This window comes from Ahaetulla prasina, chromosome 13, assembly GCF_028640845.1.
Source record: "Ahaetulla prasina isolate Xishuangbanna chromosome 13, ASM2864084v1, whole genome shotgun sequence".
Lineage (NCBI taxonomy): Eukaryota > Metazoa > Chordata > Lepidosauria > Squamata > Colubridae > Ahaetulla > Ahaetulla prasina.
The window spans coordinates 1,906,729-1,927,248 of record NC_080551.1 but is presented as its reverse complement, the minus strand read 5'-3'; the positions used below and the strand labels follow the sequence as shown (position 1 = coordinate 1,927,248).

General features: G+C 43.3%; 1 protein-coding gene across 2 annotated transcripts in view; it reads left to right on the top strand.

The window, feature by feature from the left end:
• ADAMTS7 (ADAM metallopeptidase with thrombospondin type 1 motif 7) overlaps positions 1-20,520 on the top strand; it is a 59,836-nt gene that overhangs the window by 36,006 nt on the left and 3,310 nt on the right. For both annotated transcript variants that reach the window (XM_058155723.1, XM_058155722.1), the window contains 7 exons: positions 4,399-4,525; positions 4,883-5,096; positions 5,576-7,225; positions 7,620-7,772; positions 8,704-8,877; positions 9,390-9,536; positions 9,625-9,784. In XM_058155723.1, coding sequence (XP_058011706.1) covers positions 4,399-4,525; positions 4,883-5,096; positions 5,576-7,225; positions 7,620-7,772; positions 8,704-8,877; positions 9,390-9,536; positions 9,625-9,784 — 2,625 coding nt within the window. The remainder of the gene's footprint in view (positions 1-4,398; positions 4,526-4,882; positions 5,097-5,575; positions 7,226-7,619; positions 7,773-8,703; positions 8,878-9,389; positions 9,537-9,624; positions 9,785-20,520) is intronic.

The window sequence follows — 20,520 nt, the reverse complement described above, 5'->3', positions numbered from 1 at the left end:
TTCTGCTTCAGATACTCCCGCCTGCAAGGTCAGGTCACTGTGGCCTTCAGAGGGCCAGAAGGCGGATGGGATGACCTCAAACAGCAGGTCAGGAGGCTTTGCTGCTTTTCATGTGCAGATGCTTCCTTGGGAAAAAGCTGCATGCTCTGAGTGGGATCTGACCAGGGACTGATAGAGAGGCCTTGGACTGGTGGTAGAGTTCAACTGAGGCGTTGGCAGGGAGTGTATCTGCTGTGAAAAAAGGCAACAACATGTTGGGGCTGATAAGAAACGGTACTGAAGATGAGTGTCATAATGCCCTGATACAAATTGATGGTACGACTCCATCCGGAACACTGTGTGCAGTTTTGGTCACACAACTCAAAAAGAATATAGTGGAGCTAAAGAAGGTTCCGAGGAGGGCAACCAAGGTGATCCGGGGGCTGGAAAGGTTGGAGAAAAGCTGTCTAATCTAGAAAAAAGGCAACTGAAAGAGGAAATGATTAAAGAATCTATAATTATGCAAGACGTAGATAGAGAAGGCAAGGAGAAACTGCTTTCCCTTTCCCAAAATACTGGAACCAATCAAGTTGAATCCTGAAAGAATCAGGACAAAGGGTGGTTTTATTTTTTTACACAACTTTTAAATTCAACATTGGAATTCACCAATCAAAATAAAGTCAGCAGGCTTTACAAAAGGGTTGGATTCAAGTCCTGCAAGTCCTGGTGGGATGGGGGGAGGGGGTGTCAGTGCTTTTAGCCTTGAGGGGACAGACGGCCTCTGACAGCTATCTGGTGGCAGATTGTGGCTTTCTTGGCAATTGGCTGACCACAGGGAGACCAGACTGTGGGACCAAGTAGCACTGAAAGTTCCTATACCTGCAGCTGAGAAATGCTGAGACAAGCTTCTCACGTCTATTGGAAAACTTCATCCAGAGCAGGAGTCTTCAAACTTCCAACTTTAAACTTGGCGGACTTCAGCTCCCAGAATTCCCCAGCCAGCTTTGCTGGGAATTCTGGGAGTTGAAGTCCGTCAGACATAAAGTTGGCAAGGTTGATCCAGAGTTCCATGGGCCCCGTAAGCCAGAACTGCAACCAACAAAGGTTTGGGGAAAGACCTGAAACCCGGCTGCTTTCTGGGACTTGGCAGCTAGTTCTGCTTGCCCGATGTGGGTTTCTGTCTTTCAGTTTTAGGGGGATGCTTTTTATCCAAAGACCCTTTTTGCTTACTCTTCATTGCTTCTCAGTGGTACAATAAAGATGTCATTGCTGTTCTTTGAAATGGCTCCTCCCAAAGGTGCTTTTTCGAAAGGCAGCCGGACTTTCTTGGTGTATCCTTGAAGACATTTTGCTTTTCATCCAAGAAGCTTCTTGGATGAGAAGCGAAACGTCTTCAAGAAAAAAACGAGGACGTCCAGTTGCCTTTCGAAAAAGCACCTTTGGGACAACCATGACCTGGATGACTTGAGAATCTCCATAGCGTTTTGAGATGGCTTGTAGGACCACCAACTTCTGATGATTTGATAAGGTTGCTCTCCAGCAGCATGGAGCTAGAATCGACCCGTGGCCCTACTGGAGTTCTTGTGGGCTCTTAGAGGCCTGTTCTTTGAAGCATGTTGCTTAGCTGGGCCACGTAGCTCATCTGAATCCACCATTCAGACAGGCACTCTGGCAAAGTGCCAGCTCTCCTGGGCTCATCCTGTGGATGGTGTGAATGACTGTCTTTTGGAGGGAAGCTGAATAAGTGATTCACTCCCAGCAATGCCACTTTGTTCCTCTCCTCCGTGGTGTTACTACTCACTGATATCCTCTGGGATCGGAGAAGGGCGGGAGGGCCTGGGCTCTCTACCGTGTCCCATGAAGCTGAGATCTGGGCCTCAGATCTAGGCGCAAGCTGACTGTCACCAGACATGCAAAGCCTTTAAAAGGGGTGGAAACAGTCTAGCTATGGACGTAGCGAAGACCCTGTGTCTCCCCACTTCCCCATAGAGGGGCAGCTTTTGGCTCCTGAGGTAGAGCTAGCAGAGGCTGCAGTGATTCATATGAAAACTTGGTCCTCAAAGCCGGCAGTGGTGCTACAATGGCTGACAGAAATGACTCAGAGCATTTGTAGCTTCTCAGGACTTGGAATAGTTGTTTACACCTTCTAGAAAAGAAATTAATGCATATTTTTGACCCAGGACAAAGACAGGCCAGTGGGGGTTAATGAACACTTATCTACAGCTTCTTCGTTAGCTGAGCTGAAAGGAAATGTTTGCCAGCCAAGCAGATTTTTAAAAAATTTCCTGCCAGCAGTAAGAGCTGCTAAAAATACATCAGAATTTGGCCAGTTGCCTCCCGACTGGGGATTCTCCAGCATCATGACCCCCCAGGAACATTTCCTGTTCATTGGGCCAATGTGCCTTCTCCCCCTCAGGGGAAGTGTGTGTGTGTATGTGTGCGTGCGTGTGCAAAGCATTTGTAGAAGGAAGGGCATTTGTCAGATGCATTTGTCCAGAATTAGATGGCAGTGGGCAGCAGAGCTGGTGCCAGTCAGGGAAGCAGCAGCAGCAACCAGGGCAGGGCTTGGCCAGGGTCTGGGTTGGGAATGGGCTTCTTTGGCACAGCCCTGCTCGTTGGTGGGCAGCAAAAAGATGGCGGCAGCTGATTCTTCTGGAGCAGGGATGGAGTCAGGGGTGTTTGTTCCTTAGATCTGGCCCACGGGCCGCCCTGGAAATGAGCGTGCAAGAAGGGACAGGAAAGGAGAAAGGGAAAGAGGAAAGAAAAAGAAAAAGAAGATAGGAAGAGAGAAAGGAAGTAAAAATAAGGAAAGGGGGAGGAAGAAGAAAGGAGAATGAAGAGGGAAGGGAAGGGAAGGGGGAGGGGGAGGGAGGGAGGGAGGGAGGGAGGGAGGGAGGAAGGAAGGAAGGAAGGAAGGAAGGAAGGAAGGAAGGAAGGAAGGAAGGAAGGAAGGAAGGAAGGAAGGAAGGAAGGAAGATTATAATGAGAGTGAGGGAAGGTCAGAGGGAAGTCCTGCCTTAGCACTTGGCCACCACAGGTGCCCCCTCCGACACACGTGAAGTCGAGCTGGCCACGTCCCCCTGACCATGCCTCCCCCCTCCCAAAGTCAAACACAATCCTGAAGCGGCCCTCAATGAAATCACGTTTGACACCTAAGATTCACTACTGGCTTTGGGGCCTGAACTGGCATTTATTCACAGATTCGTTCTTGTGTGTTTTGTGGAAAACTAAGTCCAACTTGAATGTAATGGGTTTATTTTGTAGTAAATCTGTTTACAAGTTGGACTGAAAGACACAGTTTGGTTAGTGTTGATGATGCTGGACCACAGGTGGTCCAAAGATATCTCCCCTGTCTTTGTCTCATCTCAAAATCTAATGGTTGTGTTTCCTAACTCCTAATGAGAGTCATGTATAAATATGTGGACCAGCAGAGGGATTAAAAGAGAACCTTGTGTTACTCTAATTAACGGTTCCCTCCGTCGGACCCAGAGACCCTGGCCCACTCTCACTGGAGAGTTTTTCAACCAGCTTTTGGTCACTGATGGCCACTTAGTGATGCCATCTTCTCTCCTGACATGTCATTATCTATCTCATTGCATCGGGATGGAGTCTCGGCAACTGAATGGAGCTGAGTGTTTACTGGCCAGATGCCCTTCCTGTCACCAATATGGAGTTCGCAGCAGATATTTTCTTATTGTGCCCAGAGAGAGAAATATCTGCTGCTACCTAGGATCAAATTCACAGCCTCCTGATTGAGAGGCGAGAGCTCCATTTCTAGGCGTGTGAAAGCACCACTCACTACGTTACAGTTATATGGTTTATTAAATACATATTGTTCAACGATCCAGGCTAAGTCTGTTCTTGTCTAATTGTAATTTTAACCTGGTTTTTGATAACTTCAGTCCCCCCGTCATGTTTGTCTGAAGGGTCTCTTGACTATAGCCTTCTAGGACCATTCCCTCCTTGCTTCAAGGCTCTTGGCTATTTGCAGGGTGTGTGGGAAGCAAACTCTTTAGTAGGCATTAATCCCTACCTTCTGTTTAGGGAGCAGCTGAACTTGCAAAAAAGTGCAGGGAAGGGTGAGATAGAATTTAAGACCCACAAAGGAACGGAGTGTAACCAGCATACATACAAAAGCACTTCTGTCTGGACACTTGCAGAAGGATTCCAAGTTGTGATTGAACACAGAGGTTCGGGTTCAACTTGAAATGAAAATTAAGTTGCAAGTTTATAAATCGTGGGGGAGCTCAAATTTCCCTCTGTAAGTTTTGCTCACAGGTGAGAAACACAGCACAAGACAAAAGGATTTTGTTCTATCCCCAGATAAGCCATCTCCAACATGTATCCTTGCCCCTTGGCATGTGCCCAGATGAAGTGCCTCCCTCCCTCCATCTAAGCACTTTCTCCTCCCACCCTCAGGGGTCCAGAGACAGATGGTGCGTTGCCTTGAGAAAGCCGCTGGGTTTGTGGAGGAGCAGTACTGCGATGCTCTTAGCCGGCCTGATGACAAGCAAAGGAATTGCAACAAGGAACCATGTCCAGCCAGGTCAGCTCTTGGGCTTACCCAAAGCTATTCAAACGGTAGGATGCTCCACCATTGGAAATAAATGTCTGGGAGAAGAATGCTGCTCTGCCAGTTCTGCAAACTTGGGGCTCAGTCAAAACCTGAGGCTCGGCTTCTATGGCAGCACTTCATGGTGGCTCCAGAGGCCATCTTCATGAAGAAGCCGGCCGTAGTCCCCCAAAGAAGCGGTCCCAGGCAGCAAAAGAGCACACCACCACCTGGACTTTTGATGACAAGTTCAGTCTAAAGTGGAACAGCCCAGGATGTAGCAAGAGGTCCTGTATGGGTCCAGACTGGATGTTGTGGTGACCGAACTTTTCATTCTGTGTGTTTCCACAGGTGGTGGGCTGGTGAGTGGCAGGCATGTTCGGCCACTTGTGGTGACTCTGGACTGATGAAGAGGACTGTCCTCTGTATTCAAAGTGTGGCCCTGGATGAGCAGCAGGCTCTACCACCCGACAAATGCCAACATCTCACCAAGCCAGAGACCACAGCTGCTTGCAACCGCGAAGTCCTCTGCTTGGCACTGTGGGTCACGGGCAACTGGTCAAAGGTGAGAATCACATTGCAAAATTATTGGAACCTTGAGATGTCAGGAAAAAGGACAGAGGCATGGCAGGAATTGGGTGGGTTTTCTCATAGCTCTTTGGGGCTAGTTTACAGAATCCTCCACTCTTTTCTGCGTTTTTTTTGTCCTTGAGCCTCCCCTTCCAAGGCAGGATGTGATCTCTGCTTGGGCAAAATGTTGATCATCTCTGGTTTTGAACTGTGGGACCAGCCAAAGTTCTGCAAATCTCCCTGTTTTCTTCTAGAGAGCAAATATATTTTAATTCTCTAGCTAGACATTTCTTTAAGTTGTCCCTTGACCCACAGTCAAATTTGATCTTCTGTAGACCAAAGTTAATTCTGAAACCCAAAGCTGAAAGTTGAGGGTGGAGTCTAGCTTGTTCTTTTCTAGCCTTTCCTGCTTGTGCCAAGGGCCTTCCTCTAGTAGCCACTCACTTTTGGAATTCCTCTGGTTTCCCTTTCTAGTGCTCAGTAACCTGTGGGAAAGGGACCCGAAGGCGCCCCGTTTTCTGTCCCACTGACACCAGAGCCAAGTGTGATCCAGCAGAAAAACCAGCCTCCGAGGCCGACTGCTGGGGCTCAGCCTGTTGGAATCGGATGGAGAACAGTGTTCCCGACTGGTCTGGAAGTGGCTCTTCAAGCCAGGAACTGTTTAATGAAATTGATTTCATCCCCAATTATCATGCCCCCAAATTTAGTCCTTCAGCTCCCAAATCTGAAAATGTTATTACAGAGGAAGTTCTTCTCCCCAACAACCATAAGAAGGGAAACGTGTTTGTGGATGACTTTTATTATGATTATAATTTTATCAATTTTCATGAGGACTTGGCCTATGAGCTGGTTGAGGAAAAGAACAGTAAAAGGGAAGACTTGAAGCCCAACTTTGGGGTCCAGATTTTTCACACGATGGAGGCGGATCCCCAAGAAACACTTCCTGATCTTCCTCCCACCACAGGCCTGGAAGTCAAGTTGGCGAATCAAGGCTCCACATCTCCAACTGTTGGGCAGGAATATGAGAAGGAGCATGATGATGTTCAGGACAGTAGCACAACTGGCGCTTTGCAAGATCCCTTCCTTACCACAGTTGTCACCAGCTCTTCTGCTTCAGTTCATCAGGAAAGCTTCCAGCCATCCCTTTCAGAAGATCATCCTTCCACTTCGACAGTGAGGTCTCCTCCTTTGGGGAGCAACAACCATGTATTTGGTGGTGCTACTCAAGAACCTCCTTTTACAAATACTTTTTTGACAGATAGCATCTCAAAACCTGATTCCTCCATCAGCTCTCCTTCCTTGGATGTACTTACTCCAACAATGTCTTCTGCCCAGGACAGTTATCACAGCACAGAAAATCCTGGCAGGAGGAGGCAGGACCCCAAGAGTCCAGAACTCAGTGATAGCAGCGATCATGATTTATGGAAAATGGTGGAAGAAACCAGCAGAAAGCAGAGCAATAGAGACAGAGCCATTGTCAATGGCGAAGGTAATATGGATACTGCTTATACAGTGAAAGAAAATCTGATAAATACTTTTGCTACAACAACTGCAAGAATAACTGGGGCGCCCCACCATCTTGCCCATCATCTCTCTGCTTCTACTGAAGCCTCCTGGGCTGTTTCTGTTCTGGATGCAGAGATGAGTAGCATCTCAGGACGTGACCTTCTCAAGGAGGCCCCCTCGCTCACAACTGAGCTTCCATCAGGGACATCTTCCTCCACTTCCGCATACCAATTGTCTGGATCCAGCAAAAAGGCACAAATGCTTCACCATCCAGACACTCTGACACCACAGATAGCAACCGAATCGAACTCTTTGGATCGGATCTCATCTTTTCCCAATTTTTCTCCCTCTGCATTGCTTCCTTCAAACCAGAAGCAATCTAATAAGATTGAGACAGATTTGGAGACTAAGCCTATACCTTCCACTGAGGACCGGGAATTCTCCAGGGACAGAAGTGAAAGTACACCTCCCCTTGTGCCAACTGCCAGCAGTGAAGGAGATGCTGGGCCTGAGGTCAAACTTCAGGAACCTGAAGAGAAGATGGTCTCTTCTGTAGCTTCTCCTGCTGCTGTAATAGCTGCTCTCAATGCTAGCTGGGAAGCTGGAAATTGGAGTGAGGTAAGTTCTCAGAAAAGCCAAGGTTATTATCACTGTGGGCAGATCTCATTTTGCTTCTCCCCTTTTCTCCCTTCTGGCCTCAGCCAACATTCTTTTTACGATATGGGTCATTTTGTGGACCAAAAAAGATAGAAAGTTAGAAGATAGAAAAGGTTGGGCTGCAGAAATATAGTATCCTGTCTTGGCTGTGGGGCTTGGCTTTGAAACCTGTCCAGACAATGTCTCTTTCCTGGCCAGCTGTGAATCATAGAAGGCCAGGGGAGAAGGAGGTGGGAATGGGGTCCATAGGGGGTGCAGCTGGTGTTTTAGCACTTTCCAGAGAGGCCAGAAGGAGAGGCAGCATGACTTCCTTTCGGAAAAGGGGAGAGGCTGACGGGATTCCTGTTGTTTCTAGTGCTCTACAACCTGTGGCCTTGGGGCTGTTTGGAGGGTTGTGCACTGCAGCACCGGAAATGAGAACGACTGTGACGTGACTAGAAAGCCAGCTCCTGCCCGGCGCTGTTACCTGAGACCGTGTTCCAAGTGGCACGTTGGAAAATGGAGTAAGGTAGACAGACCTAATCCCAATTACAAAGACTGATTTTGACGAATTTTGCATGTGAGGATGTATCCTTTGTCCTGTGGATTTTTCCTTTTGCCCTAGACTCTCTGCCAAAGTGACCTACAAGTTGACGTGCGTTTTAGTTTAACTCTGCCTCCCCTCTAATCTTTAAACACAAGGGGTGGATTTCATGAAGAGAAGCTACTCAAAACCAGGAGTCCTCCTGGCCCTTTGATGTCCCTCCCAGCTCCTGCCCACTCAGCATTGCCAGCAAATCATGCAAACAAGGAGCAGAGGAGATGTTTTCACAGATGTTTTCTTTTGTTTCCATGGATTTAGGCAAAGGCGTTACTTGATAAAAACAGCCTTCCAGGAGAGAAACATATTAGCTCCAATTCTGAGGGGAAATGGTAAACCTTGTTTGTATCCAGAATGAGGCTCTAACTAGCCAACTAGCTAATGTCTGTGAGGAACTTTGATAGGAGCAGAGATTCTGGCTGGGAACCAGATGCTGAAATATTTGAAGTGAGAATCAGTTTAAAGGACTGGAAGATCTCTCAAGCAGGAACCAGTATACAGTAGATGGCTTTCGGTTATTTCCAAAGGCAGGCCTAAAAACAGCAAGTAGCAATGGCGAAACAGCAGCTTCCAGCCATCTTTCTGGGGAACTTCTTCCATAAAGTCAGCCAGTGGCCTCCAGAGGAAGGGGATTCTTTTGAGTAGCCATCTGCAGAGCTGCTCTCCTTCTACCCTGTATGGTAAATCCAGCACTGAGCAGTTTGGACCGGATGGCCTTTATCAGTATGCCAGAGGATCAGGGGGTTTCTGGCATTAAGGCAGACCAAAATGGCCCCTGGTTCTTGGTGGCCACGTTTCTGCTTTGTGCCACGTATCAGAAGACGTGGCTCATTTTCTGCTCTTTCTGGTTTGTCCCCAGTGCTCCAGGACCTGTGGAGGAGGTGTGAAAGTTCGGGGCATCCACTGCATTGACACACGCGGCCAGCGACCTCTGCGACCCTTTCACTGCCAGACTGCCTCCTACAAGCCTCCAGCGCAGTTGCCATGCCACACCAAGCCGTGTCTGAGCTGGTACACTTCTACCTGGAGAGAGGTGAGCCGAATGTCACTGGAAGTGGAGGAAGCCTTACCTGAACCCTTATTCACTAGTCCTGTTCCCCCAACACCCACAGCCGATGTAAGAGCCTTCTTGGACAGGCTGGGATGCTCTTGGGAAAGAGGAAGGGAGCGAGTTCGGCATTCCAGAGCTTTGACTCACTATCGTCCTGCTGGGCGATGATTTCCTCTGAAGGAAAGCCTACTGCATTCTCTCGCTTTTTCCCCATATAAACTTTGGAGCCCAGCACATCCAAGAAGGAGACTCGGGGGGCTGCAGAAGACGTGGCTCCTGCAGTACCAGAATATCTTCAACTGAAGTTGAAGCCAGCCGTGCATGACTTGCTTACGCCTGGTGGGTTGGGGGGGCGGTTTCTGGCTGCGTTTGCTCCACTGTTGAAGATTGGTACGAGGCCTGGGGCCTCAGTGATGGCTTAGCAGGAAGGGAGCCCCAAGATGCCAGGCCATCCTAGCTGCTTCTGAGTCAAATGCCTCTTTCCGCCCTTCCAGTGCTCTGAGCTGTGTGGAGGAGGCGAGCAAGAGCGCCTGGTGACGTGTCCCGGAATGGGGAGGTGTGACCCAGCCCTCCGGCCAAACAGTACAAGACCGTGCAACACCCAGCCCTGCACCAAGTGGAGAGTGGGATCTTGGGGGCAGGTAAGCCCTCTGCGGTGACATGGCCCTCGGCCTCCCTGTGCCCTCAGAGCAGGGCAAGCGGGGGCTCAGAAAGCTCTGTTCCCTGCAGTGCACGGCCACGTGTGGCCAGGGCATCCAGAGGAGGCAAGTGAAGTGCCTGAACACAAAGACTGGACAGGCAGAAGAAGACAGTAGCTTGTGTGAGCACGAACCCTGGCCAGAGAACACCCAGAGATGCAGTTCCCAGGACTGTCCTGCCAGCGAAGCAAGTAAGTGGGCGTCTGGAATGGCATGCTCATGGCTGAATTACCTGGAGCCCCTTATTAGGGCAGCATTTGGATATTTGGACAATTATCCAACTGGGTCTGGCTGTGCCTCTGAGGTGCCTTCGGAATAAGGAAGGTGCCAGTGTTGGCTGTGTGTGCATGTTGTGTCTTGCCCGCCCTCAGAGCAGCCGGGGCCTTCTTACCTGCTCCCGAACACTGAGGAATGTATGCCTCCCGGCCCCAGTCCTGGCTCCATGCCCCCACAAACTGCAGAAGAAGGAGCATCTCCCTGCCCCAGCCCTGACTCCATGCCCAGGCAAACGGAGCAGCTAGACCCCTCCCCCTCATCCACAGCAGGTGAGCCTGAGGAGGGTTTACTCCCAAGAACAGCTGATTGGAGTGACCCTCGCATCAGAAGATTGGAGAGGCGGAGGCAACAGAAGGAAGGGAGGGGCAGGCCTTAATGAGTGCTGAGTCATGGAGCCACACCCCATGGCCTATATAAAGGATCTGCTTTCTGGCAGTCTCTGAGTCAGGCAAAAGTCGAACTTATCTTGCTGAAGTCACTTACTGGTCTCCTGCCTGCTCTGAGGACTTTGCTAGGACTTTGGGAAGAGCTGCAGAGGCAAGCCTGATTCGGATTTCCCTGACCCAGCCGTCAGCGGAGGAGTGGGACACGACAGTGCAGTTGTTCCAAATGTAGGTGACTGGTAGTTTCATTTTATGGCATCTGGGCAGCTTCTGGATTGGCATCAGTGGAACTTGTTGGCAAAGGTTTGGCTGCATCATGGCTGTCCGCTTGGGCAGATTTTGAGAGAAGACCTCTTTAAGCCACATGGCAAATGACTTGATAGTTGATTTTCTTCTTCTTTTTCTTCATTTTCTTCTTCTTTTTCTTCATTTTCTTCTTCTTCTTTTTCTTCTTCTTTTGCTTCATTTTCTTCTTTTTCTTCATTTTCTTCTTCTTTTTCTTCATTTTCTTCTTCTTTTTCTTCTTTTTCTTCTTTATTTTCTTCTTCTTCATTTTCTTCTTTGACCTCTCGGATGGTTACCTGGTTTTGTCTGCAGAACACCAGTGGGCTCATTCACCCACAGTTGGACTCTCTATGACAGGGGTGTCAAACTCAATTTCATTGAGGGCTCCATCAGGGTTGTGTTTGACCTCAGGGGGCCGGGGTGGGTGTAGCCAGAGTGAGCGTGGCCAGCTTGACATCATTCTTGTCAGGGGTGCCTATGGCGGCCTGAGCGCTCTGCCAGAGAAAACTGGCTCCTGAGCTCCATTTTCAGCTGGGATGGCCTCCTGCAACCCTCTACCAGCAAAAATGGAGCTCGGGAGGTTGCAGGAGGCTGTCCCACCCAGAAACGGAGATTGGGAGCCCGTTTTCACTGGCAGAGGCACCACAGGCCAACCCTCCGCTCTTTCCAGGGCGGCCCCGTGGACTGGATCTGGTCTGTGGCCCCTGAGTTTGACACCCCTGGTCTACCCCTGGTTTGACACCATCTGGCCTCTGCGAGGCCCTGGATCTGAGACAAATGTCCATGCAGGGGGTTGTCCCAGGTTGACCCCGATTCCCATTTCTGCTGACCGTCAGACTTTTCTCTTCTCACAGGGAATGATTTTGGTAACCCAGCCTCTTCTCCTTCCTGGGCCTCAGAGGGTCTTGCTGGTTCAGAAAGAAAACCCGAGACAGGCCTCTTCCTCCGGCTGCATTCCAAGGTTTTATCTCCACCAGGAATGCTGTAAACAGTGCCCCATCAGAGTGTTTAGCAGGCAGAGTGGAGGGGAGAGCAAGACCTTCTGCTTCTGGCGATGGAGGGGAAGAGGCTGAGCATTCAGCTGTGGATCTGGATGTTTTTGCTGGCCCTTGATTGAAAAGATTGGCTAGATCAAGATCCCAACGTGTGGGTCCTTTCATCATGTCATTTTTCTGATTTAACTGGCCTGTAGTCTCTTGGGCGGGGGGGAGGGTATTGAACAGCGGAACCCACAAGTGGAGAGGTGAGGATTTCCCTTCATCAGGTGTGTGCAAACAGTCATCTGCTGGGAAGGCTTTTTCTTGAATTCCTGCCTTGGATGTGTGACTCCACCCTTCCACTCAGTAGCTGTATGATTCCCCAGAGAGCACAGCCACCTTCGCTGGGAATTCTGGAAGTTGCAGTTCCTACATCTGGGGAAGGCTGAGGGACAGAATAGGCTGCCCCCAGCTTGCTTCCCTCACACATGGTTTCTCCTGAGACGCCTTGCTTTCTTCAAGGTTATGAGGACACCTCCCATGGATGCCAAGGCACGATCAGAATCTCTCTGGATTTTACATTGTTCATTTTTTTATTGAAAGAGTTTTAAAAAAAACAAAAACATTTTCCCCCTTTTTTCCCCCTCCCTCCCAAAAAAAAAAAAAAACAAAACATCCCCTCCTCCCCACCCCGGCTTCCCGGGTCAATCACAAGGTAAAGTCCAATCCAAATAACCACATCCAAAGCTTTTCGTCTCCCAACCCCTCCCATTACATAAAATAACTTTCTAATTATTCAAAGGCAATCTGATATTTCTTAATCTGATATCTGTTTTGTAGATAATCAATCCATTTTTCCATTCAATTAAATATCTTTCCTGCGTATTGTCTTTTAAAAGCTGAGATTTTAGCCATCTCAGCCAAATTAATAACTTTCAATATCCATTCTTCTATTGTAGGTATCTCTTCTTTCTTCCAGTATTGTCCAATCAACAGTCTTGCTGCTGTTATTAAGTTCAAAATCAATTTAGTCTCAATCCCTGTACAATCCATTATAATTCCCAAAAGGAAAAATTGTGGCAGGAACTTTATCTTCTTCTTCAGTACATTTTGAATAATCCACCAAATTCTTATCCAAAAGACCTTAATTTTCTTGCAAGTCCACCAAATATGAAAATATGTAGCATCATCACAATCACACCTCCAACATTTCGCTTGGATATTAGGATACATACATGATAATTTTTTGGGATCTAAATGCCATCTATAAAACATCTTATAAAAATTTTCCTTAAATTCTGTGCTTGTGTAAACTTAACATTTCTAACCCAAATTTTCTCCCATGTTTCCAACATTATTGGTTCCTGAATATTCTGTGCCCATTTTATCATACAATCCTTTACCAAATCCTTTTCCGAATCTATTTCAAGCAACACATTATACAATCTCTTTATATGCTCCTGGGTCTGATTTCTAATTTGCTTTATTAAATTTTCCTCCCTTTGCATTATACCAATTTTTGATCTTCTTTCCATCTAGCACTTATTTGCCCATATTGAAACCAAGTATAATTCCTCCCTTCTTCATTTAATACCTGTAATGATTTTAATTGCAATCTACCTCCTTCAGCATACAAAAGTTCTTTATATGTAATCATTTCCTGTTTCTGTTCTATATTTATATTCTCTATTGCATGTCTAGGGCTCGCCCATATAGGAATCTTATAATCTAATTTATAGGAATATTTATTCCAGACCATAAAGAGCACTTCTCAACACATGATTCTTAAAAGCCCTATCCACTTTTTTCCATAAAATAAGTACGCATGCCATCCATATAACAAGTCATAACCTTCTATATTCAAAATTCTTTCCTCTGTTAAGTTAAACCAGTCACTTATTACTGAGAGGGTTACTGCTTCATAATATAGTTTAAAATTAGGCATTCTTAAACCACCTCTTTCCCGTGAATCCTGTATTATTTTCATTTTAACCTCGCCTTTTACCCTGCCATATAAATTTATTAATCCCACTCTGCCAATCTTCCAAATTTTTATCCTTTTTAATTATAGGTATCATCTGGAACAGAAACAAAATCTAGGTAACACATTCATTTTAATAGCCGCAATCCTTCCCAATAGGGATAACTGCAATTTCTTCCAGCCATTCATATCATTCTGAACTTTTTGCCATAGCAAGTCATAATTATTCTTATAAAGTTTCTTGTTCGATGAGCTAATATAGACCCTAAATATTTAACCTTTTTACTACCTCAAATCCTGTCATTTCCTCTAGTTTTTGTTTCTGTTGTATAGACATATTTTTAATTATCACTTTTGTTTTATTCTGATTTATTTTAAATCCTGATACCTTTCCATATTTATCAATTACTTCCAACAAAATCTACTTGAATTTATAGGATTCATTAACGTAACCACTACATCATCTGCAAAAGCTCTAACTTTGTACTCATATTGTCTAATCTTAATTCCCTCTATTTTCATTAATTCTCGTATTTTATCTAATAATGGTTCCAGAGTCAAAACAAACAATAATGGTGATAAGGGACATCCCTGTCTTGTTCCTTCGCAATCTTAATAACTTCTGTCAAACTACCATTTACTATAATCTGTGCTGTTTGCTCTCCATAAATCGCTTTAATTATTCTAATAAAACAGTCTCCAAATTGCATTTTCTCTATTAATTTAAATAAAAAATCCCAATGCAATCGATCAAAGGCTTTCTCTGCATCCAAAAAAATAAGTGCCGCTGAAGTATTCTTCTTTTCCAAATATTCCAATATATTAATAATCTGTCTAACATTATTCCTCATCTGCCTCCCTTTTATAAAACCAGATTGATCAGTATGAATTCTTTGTTGTAAAACTAACATTAATCTATTTGCTATTATTTTTACAAAATCTTATAATCATTATTTAAAAGTGAAATCGGCCTATAGTTACCAGGTTTAGAGCAGTCTTGCTCCTCTTCGGTATCAGTGAAATAAAAGATGTTTTCCATGACGGGGTATTCCACTCCTAATTGTATCTGATTAAATAATTCTTTAAGTGGGCCTAATATTTCATCCTGTGTTTTTATAATAAGTTGCTGTAAGACCATCTGTACCAGGGTTTTCCCATTTTAATTGTTTAATTGCCTCCACTATTTCTCCAGTAGCTATCGGCAGGTTCAGCTCCTCCCTCTGTTCTAATGTTAGAATATTCACCTTATAATCTTTCAAATAATCATAAATATCCCTATCCAATATTTTGTCTTTTGCATATAGTGCAGTATAAAATTCTGAGAATGCCTTTTTAATTTTATCCTGTTGATATGTCTCTTTACCTTTATATTCTATTTTTTGTATGACACGTGCTTTCTGTTTCTTCCTTAAATTATATGCCAACCATCTCCCAGGTTTATTTGCATTACAAAAAGTATTATGTTTAGCATATTGTATATTCGTTGCCACCTGGTCTGCCATTAACATATTAAATTGACTCTGTAATATTTTTATAGCCTCTTTAAGTTTATGATCTTGTGGGTTTTGAATTAATAACTGTTGCTTCCTTTGAATTTCTTCTTCCAAATATCTACGCTGCTTTTGTTTATTATTCCTTTGCCTGTTGTCCAAATAAATCAATATCCCTCTAATAAACGCTTTGCTCGCTTCCCACACAGTTCCTATAGGTGTCCCTTTGTACATATTAAAATCAAAAAATTCTTTTAACTGTTTCTTACAATAAGTTACATTATCCTCATATCTAAACAGATTTTCATTCAACCTCCATGTTCTACCACCTTTTTTCCCTTGTAATAATTCCATCCATACTGGGCTATGGTCAGTTAAACACCTCGAAATATCTTCGTTTTCTTCACCCTAGAAAGCAAGTCATTAGAAATTAAAATAAAATCAATGCGTGAAAAAGATTGATGCCTATCAGAAAAAAAAGTAAAATCTCTCTCATCTGGATTCCGTAACCTCCATATATCTCTAAACTCAAAGTCTTCCATCATTTCAAAAAAAGATTTTGGTAATTTTGCATGTATAGGTATCTTCTTGGAGGAGGTTCTCTTATCCTTCTTGTATCAATTACTCCATTCCAGTCTCCTAATAAAATAAACGAACTATAATCCCAGAGGGTCAACCTCTCATGTAACATTTTGTAAAACTTTTCTTGTTGCTGATTAGGTGCATAAATACCTATCAACAAAGTCTTTTTTGCATCTATCACCAGTTCAATAGCAATAAATCTTCCTTGAATATCTGCCTCAATTAGCTTAGCTGGTATATCCTTCCTGATATATACAACAATTCCATGCTTCTTTTCCAAAGCTGATGCAACAAAATGGTTACCCAATTTTGAATTAATTAAATATTTTTGGTCTGATAATTTTATATGTGTCTCTTGCAAACAAATCACATCATTTTTAAATTGTTTCAAGTAGTGAAATATTTTCCTTCTTTTCTGAGCTGAATTCAAGCCATTAACATTCCATGACAAGATTCTATTTGCCATTACTGGCCTCCTGAAGCTTTGAAGCAGACAACGGAAGCTCCTCCTCCGGTATCTTCCGTCTAGCTCCTCCCACAGCTTCCATAATGGGATCCTGACTTTTACTTTGAGACTGTTGCTCTTCTTTACGCTTAAGGGCTCCTCTTGTCACCCTTTGCTCTTGTGGTTCCTCTAATACTGGCAGCAATAAAGGCTCTTGGGTCACCACGCCTTCTTGAGTCTCTTGAAGTTTTCTATCACTTCTATTTCGACTTTCAAAACTGTAGAAAGAAAATCCTTTGCCTTTAAAACCGTGTCAATTCTATATCTCCTTCCTTGATAGAATAGTGTCAGTCCAACTGGCACCTCCCATCTGAATTGAATCTGATGTTTTTTAAGTTCTTGTGTAAAAAGCAAATTCCTTCCTGTCTCTTAACATCTTTGAAGGAATCTCTTTCAACACCTTCAACTCCTGTTCTCCAATTTTTAAAGTTGTCTGATATGAAACTTGCAGAATTTGATTTCTCATAGTCCTTTTCACAAAATAAACCACAATGTCCCGAGGAAGCTTTCTCTGTCTTGCAATCCAAGAATTAACTCTATATATTTTATCAATTTGGTAAGCTACCTCTTGGGGTCCGCTTCAATAAATTCAGCCAATGCTTCTGATATAATTTTTCTTAAGTCTTCTCCACGCTCTTCTGCATACCACAATTCTAAGAGCTCCTTCCATAAGTTTATATTGTAATATCACAACCTGATCTTCATTTTGATCCACTTTTTCTGAACACCTTTCATTTCATCTTCTAAATACTTATTTGACTGAGAGATCTGTTGCATTTCCACTTCCAATCCTTCAATTTTTTACTCAGTCCTTGAACTGCCATAAGAATATCTTCTCTTATTTTTGCATTAAAATTCTCCATCATCTCTTTTGCCTATCTTCAGAAAGTTTTAATTGTTCTTTCAATATTTCCTCAAGACTTGGTTCAGATCCCTTCTTCCAGAAGGCTTTAAAGGTTTAGCTGCCATTCTGTCTTCAAAAGAATCAGGAATTCAAACTTAATAACTCTCCTTCCCTCCTTTCAGTATAAAAAACTCCGTTTGTAACAATCCACAAGTAACGCTGCTTCATCGTACTAAAAAAATTTTACTTTCACTTTTAGACGCCATTTTAAAAGTCAATTAATCAAAGACAAAGAAAGGTTTCAAATTTCAAAAAGGGAGTCGGTACTTGCCGTGCTGATTCTACATCAAAGTTCGAACGCTTGTGAAATTCCCGTCTGCTTGGAATATCAATCAATTTAATAAGTTCTCTAGAGCAGAAGCAACATTCCTCTCCTTTTCCCTGATAAAAACAGGGGCGTGCTGAAGTTGGAAGGAGTGGAATTCGGTGGGGTCATAAATCCAGGAAAATTCGCTCTTAAGAGCAAACCCCCTGTCAGACCTGCCACTCTTCCACAATTCTGATAATCTCTTTCACCCAGAGATTATGCTAAGCTCAGTGAACAGTGATTTATTTTCTGTTTCACTGACTTTTACAATCTTCTAACACGGAGTGCTCTGTTTGAGCACCCAGCAGGAGGGTGACGTCACTGGAGCCCTCGATTTTACATTGTTCATTTTATTCAAATTATGCAGTGATCCAGAGACAGCAGCCCGGCCACTGTTGAAACATCTTCCTTTCTTTTACAACAGTTGTTCTATTGTATTTGCAAGTCTTTGCATTTTGTTATCTTCTCCAGTTTTTTTTCTCTTCTATTCTGCTGTCTCCAAGAACTGCCCCGTCCACTATCCAAGCTTTTTTGTCTTTCTTATTGACAATGGTTAAATCTGGGATGTTAGGCGGCAGGTGCCTTTCTGTCTGAATTCCGAAGTCCCAGAGCACTTTAGCTTCTTAATTATTACTTTCTTTCTTTTGTAGTCCTACCAATTTTTGCTTGCAGACAAATAGTATTTCTTGCAGATCTTCCAATGTACTATTGTTGCTACTTTGTCATGCCGTTGTTAGTAGTCAGTCTGGGTGATCTTCTTGAGAAGCTAACTAGATGTTCCACTATTTCTTCAGCTTCTTTGCAGAGGCAGCATTTGCTGTCTGTTGCCGTCTTCTCAATTCTAGCTTTGTATGCCTTTGTTCTTAAGGCTTGGTCTTGTGCAGCCAGGATTAAGTCTCTCTGTCTCTTTCTTCAACTTTCCTGCTCTTAGCCATTGCCAGGTCTTGTCATTATCTGCTTTGCCTGCTATTTTTTTAAAAAATGTACTGGCCACATAATGCTTTATTTTCCCATACCTTTTTTCTGTTCTTCATTTGGTCTTTCTTGTAGGCCAGTTTGGTCTCTCCAGTACTCAGTAGACCTTCCCAATATACTAGCTTCAGTGCATCTTCTTCACTATCCTTCAGAAATTCTTCCAATGCTCTTTTTCTTCTTCAACCATCTGATGTACTTGCCACATTCCACGCCCACTTATTTTCCTTGGTAAGTAGAGTCTATCAATATTGCTGAATGCACGAAGGACATGATCGTCATGAATTTATGTCATGGCTTTTAATTCTGCTTGAGTTTAGTCCTCTATTCCAGTTGTGTATCTAATGACTGGCATTGCCCAGGTAAATTTTGGTATTACCTCCACTGACTTTGGGTTTTAAGATCTTCTTCACTCTCTTGATGTAGTCATTTCTAGCCTTTTTCTTGATTTCAGTGTGCTTGGTGTTGTCTGATGGACTGCATTAGCCACCACACTAGTTAGTAATTTGAAAGTTGTTGGTAAACAGGTAATTGGCCTGTAGCTGCCCATTTTTCTAGAGCTTTCATTATCAGGTAGGCTTTTTCAGATGTTAACCACTCTTCTTTTCACTTCCTTACAGTATGGATTTTTTTAAAATAAAGTTTTATTAATTTTCTGCTATTACATTTAATTAGTGCTTAATAAATATCATGTTATCTGAGTTATTTTGTTTGCTTAACAATACAAATTATATTCCTAATCTTTACCCCTTTTTTCTAGCCATTGATAAAATAAATTCCATGTTTGATAGTATTCTGTATGTTCTTTCTCCTTAATCTTCAATGTAAGTCTGTCCATTTCTGCAAGTCCAATATCTTCTTAATTATCTCTTCATCTAGTGGTATTTCTTCATTTTACAAATGCTGGGCAAATATAATCCTTGCTGCTCTTAATATATGCAATATACACTTTATTTATCAAATTTTTCTGGTACTATACCTAATGAAAAAGGTTCCGGTTTAAAATCTACATGTTCCCTGACATCTTTCCACATATGCATTTTTGGCCATTTTTTTTTTTTTTGCTTTAGCATAAGTTCACCACAGATGACAGTATGTGCCAGATTTTTGGTTACATTTCCAACATTTATTAGACATATTTTTGAACATTTTGGCTAACGTAACAGGTGATAAATGCCATCTATAAAACATTTTATATGTTTTCTTTATAAGAAGTTGCCATTGTTAATTTATAATTTCTTTCCCATATATTTTGCCATTTCTCTAATTCTATATTATATCCAAAGTTTTTTGCCCACAGTATCATTGATACTTTTACTTGTTCATCTTCCATTTTCAAATTTATTAGAAAGTTATATAGTTTCTTAATCAGTTTTTCATTGGAGTTCAGCAATACTTTTATCATATCTAGATTGTATTTGCAGTTGAGGTCACCATGATAATTCAATACCCTGGTCTTCGAGTTCTTGTTTAGATTTTAATTTCCCTTCAGTATGCAGTGAATTTGTTGCTTTTTTAAAGCTCTTTGTTGTGATAATATTATGCCCTACTGATTCAGACCTGAATGATCTAGGAGAAAATATCCTGTGGGTTTCCTCTTTTAGAGTAACAAATCTGGCAGCCAATAATAATGACTTATTTTCTTACAGGTCTTTTTTTTAAAAAATATATATATTTTGAGAAATTATGCCAGAAATCCTGTGAATCTGAGGGAGCAGAGTAAGGCTAAACAAAGATGGATGGATTAAAGTTTATTTGTATTAGCCATTGGACATTATAGACATTCATCCAAAACAGCTAACAAATGGCTCTCCATTTCTGAGTCTCCAACTTCCAGTTCATATGTTTCTGCTGAATTCAGGTTTGTTTAAAACTAAAAAACAGAATAGAGGACACAACCACTTCCCTGTTTTAAGCTGACAGAGAGGTCACTTTTGTGTGTTTGGTTTCGTGCTGGTAATCGGTGCTTACGCAACAAACACTTACTTGAATAGCCCAGAAAAAGTATAGAAAAAGACAACATCCGGATGGGGTTTTTTGAAACACAAGGCAACATTCAAGCCTTTGACAGAGCTGGCCCACCAAAGCTTAAGGGCCTAACCTTTGCTTTCTGGGGGATTTCTAATCTCCATGGATTAGAAAACAACAGACATTTTAGATGCCACTTTTCAATGAGAAAAATAAACTTTCCAGCTCAGCCCCTGGCTAATGCTCACAGCGCCAGTGGGTCTCATTTCCTGCAGCAAAGATCCTTTGTATTATTGG